At 35.7% G+C, this 10,577-nt stretch overlaps 1 protein-coding gene across 1 annotated transcript; it reads left to right on the forward strand.

Annotated features, from left to right (window-relative positions):
- Positions 1 to 9,278: 9,278 nt before the first annotated feature.
- On the forward strand, positions 9,279 to 10,168 carry LOC110776696 (uncharacterized). Its single transcript, XM_021981244.1, has 2 exons — positions 9,279 to 9,531; positions 9,654 to 10,168. The coding sequence occupies exons 1-2, from the start codon at positions 9,279 to 9,281 to the stop codon at positions 10,166 to 10,168; spliced, it is 768 nt and encodes a 255-aa protein (XP_021836936.1).
- The last annotated feature ends 409 nt before the right edge of the window (positions 10,169 to 10,577 follow it).

The following is a 10,577-nucleotide window of genomic DNA, read 5'->3' on the forward strand; positions in this document are numbered from 1 at the left end:
TAGGCATTCAGCTCACTTGATCTCACTGAATTATTAACTTGTTTAATTAATACTGAACCGCATTTATTAGACTTGGCTTTGAATGCATACTTGGACCAAGGGCATTATTTCCTTCAGTGATATCCTTCACGGGCAAGATCATTGGGGGTACTATGCAAGGGCTAATTATGATGTGAATGTGAGGAACAACCCTATTGAGTCGTACTTAAACTACCCCACCACCCGCCCCAAGAAGGGCCAATTCCTCGTTGGGGGGGAGATGGCGTACCACTCTCATATCCTTATTATAGTGGCCATGTCCCACCCGAGGAGAGAATTGCCCCTCTCCCTCCCTATGATTAGACTAGGCTGGGCGGTGCGGACTTTGCGTATGTGTTAGGTTATGATACATATGAAAAACATAAATCATGTGGAAAAACCTAGATGCCAGGATTCATATTAATTGCACATAATCATATAGCATAATTTAGATGCTTACACTTTGTATCGTGCCCTCCCTAGCTGCGCCCGAACAGAACAAGAACAAGTCTTTAGGACTCCAAGTGTCGTCCCTTCGTAGATAGTCCACAGCACGTTCGGATCCGCCTTAAGATTGACCAACTAGAATCGCCCTTAAGGTTCTATAAATTTTCGGCTAATAGGGCAAGTAATATGGCTGATTTTTCTGCTTAAAAATCCTAGTTTTGAATACTTGAAACTTGTATATAAATTTGTGACCCTAGGCACATATTTATAGGATTATGGAAAAGGACTTAGAATCCTATTAGAATACCAATTTAGTTTAATTAGAATACTATTAGGACTCTATTAAATAAATTCTATCTACTAGGATTAGGATTTAATCATAGAACGAATTCTAATAGCTTTAGGATTCGTATTGCACACAACCGCACACGAGCACGAGCACGAGAACAGCCCGCGCAAGTCTCGCGGCCCACGTGAGCTGCTCTTGCTCGCAGCCCATGTCCGTCGCAGCCCACTTGTTCCGCGCGCGCCATGCCTTGCTGGGCCTGGCCTTGCGCTGGGCCTGGCGAGGCTTTGGCGTGTGTGTTGAAGCGTGTGGCTTGCTGGGCGAGGGCCTGGCTTCGTGCTGGGCCTTCGTCTAGCAAGTCTCGTCCGATGCTAATTCGTACGATACGCTTCCAATTAAATTCCCGATTCCGGAATTCATTTCCGATACGAACAATATTTAATATTTCCGATTCCGGAATTAATTTCCGTTTTGAACAAATATTTAATATTTCCGTTTCCGGAATTATTTTCCGATTCCGATAATATTTCTGTTTCCGGCAATATTTCCGATTCCGGTAATATTTCCATTTCCGATAATATTTTCCGATACGTACCATGTTTCCGTTTCCGGCAACATCTACGACTTGGATAATATTTATATTTCCGATACGATCCATATTTCCGTTTCCGGCAATATCATCGTTTCCGGAGTATTCATTTCTTGCCTTTGACGATCTCATCTCCCACTGAAACCAAGATCCGTCGATTCCGAATGTCCACAGATGGAGTATTTAATGCCATTAAATACTTGATCCGTTTACTTACTATTTGTGTGACCCTACGGGTTCAGTCAAGAGTAAGCTGTGGATTAATATCATTAATTCCACTTGAACTGAAGCGGCCTCTAGCTAGGCATTCATCTCACTTGATCTCACTGAATTATTAACTTGTTAATTAATACTGAACCGCATTTATTAGACTTAACATTAAATGCATACTTGGACCAAGGGCATTATTTCCTTCAGTCTCCCACATGTCCTTAGGGACAAGTGTACATTTCCTAATTCCTTTGTCGCTCGATTCTTGCTCTTGAACATAAGGTAAGAGTTGTCATCCTTATTATGTCCAGAGGTGTTTCTCGGTTTCAGAGTTCAACTGATCAAATAAACAGACAATCATAGCCTATGATTCATCTGAGCACGGCCATGCATTTTACAGTTTCTAGCTCTCCGAGTGGCCTTGTACAACTTTTAGCATCTCATCCCGATTTATGGGAGGACAATCCCAATCTTGCGATCATGAGATTAGACTTCGTTTGATAGGTGATTACCTGAGCGTTGCCTTTATAGCCTCCTTTTACGGTGCGATGGTTGACAACGTCAAAGTAAGCAGTTCACAAACAAGTAATCTCAAATCACTCAAGTATTGAGGATTAGTGTCTAATAATTTTAATGAAATTTACTTATGACAGATTTTTCATCTCTTACAGTAAAGTTTCATAGGTCTGTCCAATACTAGTCTTCCCAAAGTAAGTATCTATGCAAATGATTACGACATTGCTATGTCCACATAGTTCAAGAAACATAACTACTTGTCATCTTGCATTCTAGTCGTCTAACATTTTCTATGCGCCCATCTTTATAGAAAACTCCGACCAGGGACCATTTTCAATCTTTTGACATTCAAGTTCACTTGATAGACATTTCTTAGTCACAGGACTGGTCCTGACAGTCTATCTTGAATATATCGTCAAATTGAAGGGACTCACCATTTAATACTAAACCAAGATTAAGTGGAATATGAAAGTACATTTCATATATGATAAATGTTCAACCCCATTGTTTTACAACCATGGGCCTCAAACCCATCTTTAAAAAAGGTCATGGAATTCAAAGCTATGCTTGATTTCCAGTGCTACAATATGAGTGTTGTTTCTCACTTGTTGCATAGGTTTAGTTATCATGCTTTGCCAATCTTAATATCCTTTTCATCGAATGTTCTTCAAGATAGGATGATAAGATCTTTTGAGTTTGTTTATTATGTGATCCAGTCTTTCTTACTTCGATAGTGGTTCTACGCATTTTGCAATGAAGAACCATCAAGTCAGCAGACATGTGATCCACCCAAGTTCAGTGAAGAACTCTTTAACGTAAACAACCCTGTTTTATTGCTTCTTAGGCAATAAGTACTTTTACTTCAACTGTATAGGTTGCTAGTGATGCTTTGGTTGGATTTTACTTATCCGGGCAGTTACAGATATGCGGAAGACTTTCCAACTATATCTTAGAACATAGAAATTAATATTTAATTTCCCACGCAACAACTCATGGTCTCTAATCCATGTTGCCATTTCAAAACACGATGCTTTTTAGCTCGTCCTTGTCAATGGTTAACTCCAAAGGAATCTTGCTTGATCCTTTGCCATTGTTTATGCGTGTAGCATCAATATTTTGCATATCTTTATTTCCTTGAATCAAGAATTTTTCTTATGTACCTTTTCAAGTACCATAAGTTTTTCTTGATCTCAATCTAGTTGATCTTCACTTAGATCAATTAGAGATTGGTATATGTTCGGCATGCCTAAAGTCATACGATACGTTTTTGGCGATCCTCATATTATATCATACATGATAAATTCTCTTGCAGAATAATTCCCAATTGAATTCTATTCATGTAACTTTAGCTCATTCTAGTTTCAGTAGATACTAAATCCAGCTAAATTCTTTGACATATAATATAGGTTAAGAATCTCACTTAGATCCTTTGATGTTTAACTTAGTAAATGCTTATACATAGTTCAAACATTCATTACTTAGATTTATTCATATGGATCGAATATCTCCAATGGAGTCTTTCGTGTTTGATTTAGTAAATGCCATTACTTAATCCAAAACAATATCATAAGATCTTTGTAAATAGATCTTAATACCCAGTATGTACTAAGTTTCGCCTTGGTCCATCATTGATGAATAATTTCAAATCTAAGTCATTAGCATTTGAATGTCATTGATCAATAGAGAGATATGTGTGTGATACACATAGGACCAATTAAGTTTTTATGTACTCCCACTAAACTTCTTATATATATATAAGAATCATGTACATTTTATGAAACTAAAATACTTATTAGCTTCACTAAAATACAGTTTTAATTCCTAATTTGCTTGCTTAAATCTGTACTTAGATTTCATAAGCTAGCTTTCCTTTTTCAAGTATTTAGTTGGCTCCACAAATCCTATGACATACCATCTACATAGTTTCTTCCAACATTTGATTGAGAAATTCGTTTTTGTCATCCAATTGCCATATGTACCAATATGCAATCATTGCTTGAATTATAGACTTAAGCATTACGATTATGCATGAGGTTTCAACACAATCCACGCCGTGAATTTGCTTGTAACCTTTAGCAACTAATCTAGCTTTGTGTGTGAACACAATTCCATGTTTGATGGTTTTTATCCTTAAAACCAATTTGCAACCAATAGGTGTTAACCCATTTTTGCAAATCAACAAAATTTCAATTTTGTCATCAAAACATTGGTTATGTTTTATGGCCTTTAACCATCTAAAACATTTGAGTCTATATATGGCCTTTAACCATTTTAGGGAATCTAGGTTTCGTCATAACTTTCTTACAAGTCACAAACTTATTAATCTACATGATAATAGTTTGACTGCAAGTTGTAGGTTTCTTCACTATCTAATAGAAGAATCGCATAGCTTCAGTGACCTGAACTCCATGATTCTTCACTATCTAATAGAAGAATCTCATATTTCAGTGACTTGAACTCTATGCCTACTTGGGTATAGAACATCGATCAAACAATAGAATATCAACAGCCACTTGAAAGTCCTTTGAATATTTTGTTCTCCTTGAAGCACTTATAAAGTCTTCTAAGAGATGTCTATTCTTTAAAAGGCACTTCTAAAGTCCTTATAGAATATGTGTTCGGATTTTCTAAAGAACTTCAAAAAGCCTCCGGAATGTCTGTTTATGTTTGTTGTTCGCCTCGAAGACTTTCGAGGTCTATTTTCTCCCACTTGTCATTTTGGAAACGAATCTCCAAAAGGACACCATTTCGAGCAAACAAACATTATGTTCTCAAAAATTCGTGGTAGAAACAATACCCTTGTGTCTCATTTGAATAAATCACAATGAAATATATACTTGGGACTTAGTTTGTTGAATAACAAACACTAAGCTCCCACTGAGTTTAGCAACTCTTTAGATATATATTTATGAAAAGATATTATGAAATTACTTTTCAATAGCTTTGACGAATTTGGTTTAGTTTGGTGGTAGTTGAGCATTTTGTTTTAGAAATTATAGGAAAAGTCTTTATGATTCATCATTGATCGAATCAAGTACTAATTGACTTCGATCATTCCAACTTAGATATGCCATATCTCATGGAGCTAGATTGTGAAATTACAACACACAATCATTGATGATCATTTTTGACTCAAGTAATCATCAACATGATCTAACCTAGATCTTTATGAATTCTTGCCAAGTGGATTTTATACTTCTGAATCTTGAACTAGCCAAACAGATTCAAACTTATATCACATTTGAGTAAATAAACCTATATTCACTCAAATCTAGGTGAAATAATAAAGTCATAAAATCTCTTTCTTTAGCTTTGAACTCTATCGTCTAGGCGTTCTAACAATAGTTCATATCTTTTGTTACTTTCAACAAGTAAGACTAGCTTGTCTTGAATTGATCTAGAAATCAATCAAATTTCAAAAGTCCATCAAAATAGAGCTTATGAATGTTAACTTGTTGATATGGTCTAAGCAACAATGCCAAATATTAGTGGAACTCAAATCAAGGGGTTGATTTGAACCTAGTAAAGTTTTTATTGTTAAAGAGTTGTTTGTTTTAATCAAGCATATTGACTCAACCCGTAAATGACCATTTCATTCAAATAAACAAAGAAACATTGTTTTTGTTCTTCTAAATGTGAGTCTTTCTGTGTTTGAAAACAGAAATTTAGGTATGCTGATTGTGGAACAAAATAGCCATTAAGTTCCAGCCTTTGAAAGGACTTAAAACAAACTAGATGACCCTACAACTAATGTAGCATTGTCATGCTTCATTTCCCACTTGTAGGCCATTAGTGTAGCATAGCTTCCATTGTTTGAGTTATTACCAAAGTAAGAACCTCAAGCGGTATATGATACCAAGGAAGTTTGATTGCTAGGTCACTTCTCTTGAAATATAAACTTATAGGTAGAAACGGAATGCAAATTCCTTTCTTTTGTTCCTTGTTTTCCTATTTCTTGTACCCTTTCTCATAGTCTTAAGAATTGAATTCTTTAGTGTTGACTTTTATACTTTGTTTTAGTCATGTCCAATGTCACTCCAACAAAGTTCTTACCATTTTATTTATGTTGAATATTAAGTTTCAACTAGATGATCTTACCAGAAGCTTCTAAAGTTCTTTAAGCATCCATCTATTCGAATGTCTAGTGACTAGACTCATTCGATAATTAAATGGAAAAAGATATTAGGTTGTTAACCATTGGTAAAGCTGAGCGTTTAAACTCAATGCTTTATGATCTCAAAACTACATTGTATTTTGAATTCACAAGCACCAATCGGTTTGCCATTCGACTTTGATACTCGAAAACAACTATAAAAGTCGCGAAAAGAAATGTACATTTTAAATTGCTCATCTTCTCTCATTTCCGTGAATCGTTCTTGGATTCACTACCGATCGAGGAAATTTACTGTTACCTTTCTAAAAGGATTTATTGCAGTGCAAGATATTTAATTATAAACAATAATTAAAACATACATTGAAGCATGCAAAGTCTAAACATTTATCATGAGTAATAACTTGAAAATTAAAGCAATCATGCAATTTGAACAAGTTATTGGCATTTTATTCGAATTTATTGTTCCGGCAGGTGTGAATAAAATGATTCCAAGATCTTTAAATCATTGAAAAATTAAGCACATTATGTATTTAGACTCAATTCTAAAATATTTTAGGTAAGCAATGCCTTTGCTAATAGTCTAGAAACTACTCACCAAAACTAACATGTACTCACAATTATTTGTGTACCTTACCCCTTTAGGATCAATAAGTAACACCTCGCTGAGCGTAAAACTATTACTAGATCGATCTAAAGGTTATCCAAGTAAGTGTTATTTTGGCATGGCACCTTTTAACTCAATTTTTTAAGTTTGGAACTTAAGGCTCTTCTATGTTGGTTAGATTTTAAGTGAACTAATCCTTAATCATGCAACATAATCAACCCATAATCTCATGCATAATTAAGACATATTTAAAGCAATAAATAACTTAAAGCATGCATAAGATAAATGTGATCTAGTATGGCCCGACTTCATCTTGAAGCTTCAACTTCAAGGTCCGTCTTGTAAATGGATTGGAAACTCCGTCTTGAATTTCACCATGGGAGGCGCCATTTTCTTCAAATAAGATAAGCTAGAATTAAACTAATTACAACTATTTGATGGTACGCAAACCATATTTGAATTGAAAAACAAACTTTGATGCATTAGACCAATTACATTCAAATTAATGGTACTTAGACCATATTTTCTATCCTATTTGGGCCATACTAGTCACTTCATAACCTGCAAAACAGTACATATACAATATATACTATTCACCCATTCATTATCATGAATGGCCCACATAGCTGGTTAGTAAAACACATTGTTATGCATCACATAAATATTTGCAGCAATTAATCAAGGACACCAATAATCTATTAATTATTCAGTCCTTATTAATTCTAATCAAGTTGTTTTAACCTTAAAGGATTTGTAGACCTAATCAAGAGTTTATGACTAAAAATGCTCCCACTTAAACCAATAACTTTATATGCTTTACTAATTTTAAACATAAAAATGTATTTCTAGTCTAACCGGAAACATACAAGTTTAATTAAAATTTAAAGCTCTTATAAAATTATAATCGAATCCATTAATTTAATTTATTTTCAGTTGAATTAAACGAATTTAAATTAATTCAAGGTTTAATTTTAGTAAAATAATTTGTATAAATTAAAATTTATAATAATTATAATAATCAAAATTAAATCCCGAGAAAACAATTTAAATTATTAATTTTAAAATTAACTAAAATTATTTCCGAACTGAAAATTCAAAATTAAAACCAAAACGTGTCAATCGTCGCAAGACAAGGCACTTGGGCTTGCGCCCAAGCCCCATCGAGCCACGAGGCCGCATCGCCCGTCGACTGACCGTTGCACAAGGCACGAGTAGCAGCAGCCACGCACAAACGCAGAAAGCCAAGCCACGCTTATGCGCAGCCTGCTCGCCCGCATTGCATTGCAGCAGCTCTCCCTCGCGAGGCATCGCTCGCTGCACGCGAGCCATCGCTCGCTGCGCGAGGCAGTGCGCGCTGTGGCGCAACACGATTGCTGCCCACACGCGACTGCTCGCAGTGCCTTGCTTGTCGCCCATCGCTCATCGTCCATCGCATAGCACACAAGGCCAACACCATTGCCTCGCGCGCGCACCATGCTATGTTGCTCGCTGCATTCGTACCGCACGGGCGACGAGCTCCCTTGCTCGTCGTCGCGTGCCCGCACTATACAACACCCCTTAAGGGTAACACGTAGCGTCCTTTGCTTTGTGCGTGCAACATTTATGAGCGTTTCATAAAAATTTAAAATTTTTAATTAAAAATTAATGACAAATTAATAAATCATATTAATTTCATAATTTTAGGGCGAAAAATCGAAAATTTATTAATTAATTAATTTCCGATTAACATGGATTCAAATCTACGTCATAAAAATTTAAAATTTATCACAAATTAACAATTTTTATGGTGGTTTTTAATCATGGAAACCTAATTAAATTATTAATTAATTATGAAAATCAAATCAATTCTAAATTATTCGAATTTCAACAAATTAATCATAATTACAAATTAGGTTGTATAATTAACAAGTCTAGGCATTCAATATTGTTAAACATATACAGTAGGTCAATCAAAAATTCAAGATTTATGAACAGGAATCGCAAATATTCAATTTAAAATCTTAAATTTACAAACTTTTGCGTTCGAAAAACTAAAACCTCCGAAAAGTCATAGTTAGGCTTCGAATTTGGGAATTCTGGGTTCGCCGAAAAAGACTCTTTTTGTCAAAATTTTAGAATGCCTTTTACATGCGGAATTGACACAAAAATCACTCGATTTGGTTGAGTAACGAATAAATTGCCGAAAAACTGCGTACATATAATTAGATAAACGCAATTTGCAATTAATTAACAATTACGAAAATTAATCACCCCTTTTAATTCTTTGCAAATTGGTAAAATTTAACCATGTTATGCAATTTTGATTATGCAAATAATAAGAGGCTAGTGATACCACTGTTAGGTTATGATACTTATGAAAAACATAAATCATGCGGAAAAACCTAGATGCCAGGATACATATTAATATAAACCAACACATAAGAAAATCTGGGTTTCCCTGACTTTCTCTCCAAGTTTCTCTCTGGTGCATGATACCTTATCGTGCACCCTCACCATGGCAAGAAAGTCTGGATCGAAAAATCAGGGGAACAAGCATGGAAATGGTAAGTCGAAACCTCGAGGTCCATCATTTGACTCTCAAGCTCTGATAACTCGCTCATTGGAGGAAGTTCTTGGGGTGGAAGCGATTGATTTTGGCATTGAGAATGAAGTGCTGACGCCTAAATTGAGTTTGCACCAACTCCAAATTCGTTCTGAATTGCGACATTCTTTCAATGATTACTTGCAATCAATACACAATTCCAATGGTATTGCGAGTCGAACTCAATCCAGAAGCAATTTGGACGTAGGTACAATCCCTATCTTACTTGATAAAGTGCTGATGATACTTCTGATGATGAATCGAATAATACTGTGATTGATAATGAAGTTAGGAATAATGTTGAATCTCTGGATGTGAGTGATGGTGATCCTATTTTTGAGACTGAGTCTAATAATCCTGTAGAAATTGAGTTGGAAGATATTCAGGAAGAGGTTGAGTTTTGGATGTCAGTTGTAGTTTGTTATGTTGTGGGTGCTAATCCTCCAATTAATGTTATGGAGGGATTCATTAGGCGCATCTGGAAACATTTAAATGTTGACAAAGTGGTTATGGTGAAGAGGGGTGTATTCATTGTTAGATTCTTCACCATGGACTCGAGGGATAAGGTCTTAGATGGCCACTACTTCTTTGATAGCAAACCCCTAAAAATGACGCCATGGAATTCTGATATGGACATGGACAAAGAGGAGGTGAAATCTGTGCCTATTTGGGTGCAATTGAAGCTTGGTTTCAAATACTGGGGGGAGAGAGCTCTATTCAAAATCATTAGCCAAATAGGGAAACCTATTAAGAGGGATCAAGCTACAATAAAAAGGGACAAGTTGCAATTTGTTAGGTTATGATACATATGACAATTCATAAATCATGCGGAAAAACCATATAGCCAGGAAAGCATATTATTTACACATAATCATTTAGCATAGAATAGATGCATACATGTTGTAGCGTCCCTTCCCTAGCTGCGCCCGAACCGAACAAGAACAAGTCTTTAGGACTCCAAATGTCGTCCCTCCGTAGATAGTCGACAGTACGTCCGGATCCGCCTCAAGTTAGACCAACTAGAATCGCCCTTAAGGTGCCTAGGAATTTCGGCTAGTGTTTGTAAGTGTATGGCTGATTTTTTTTTCAAAAACTTACCCTTTGAATACTTCAATCGTGCCCATAAATTGTGAACCTAGGCACCTATTTATAGGAGTATGGAAAAGGAATTGTAATCCTACTAGGATGTGGATTTGCTAGTTAGAACTTTAT

Source organism: Spinacia oleracea, chromosome 5, assembly GCF_020520425.1.
Source record: "Spinacia oleracea cultivar Varoflay chromosome 5, BTI_SOV_V1, whole genome shotgun sequence".
Classification (NCBI taxonomy): Eukaryota; Viridiplantae; Streptophyta; class Magnoliopsida; order Caryophyllales; family Amaranthaceae; genus Spinacia; species Spinacia oleracea.

Coding starts and splice junctions, on each gene's coding strand:
- LOC110776696 (XM_021981244.1), top strand. CDS start 9,279: ATGGCAAGAAAGTCTGGATCGAAAAATCAGGGGAACAAGCATGGAAAT. Junction 9,532..9,653: donor ATCAATACACAATTCCAATG/GTATTGCGAGTC, acceptor TTGATAATGAAG/TTAGGAATAATGTTGAATCT.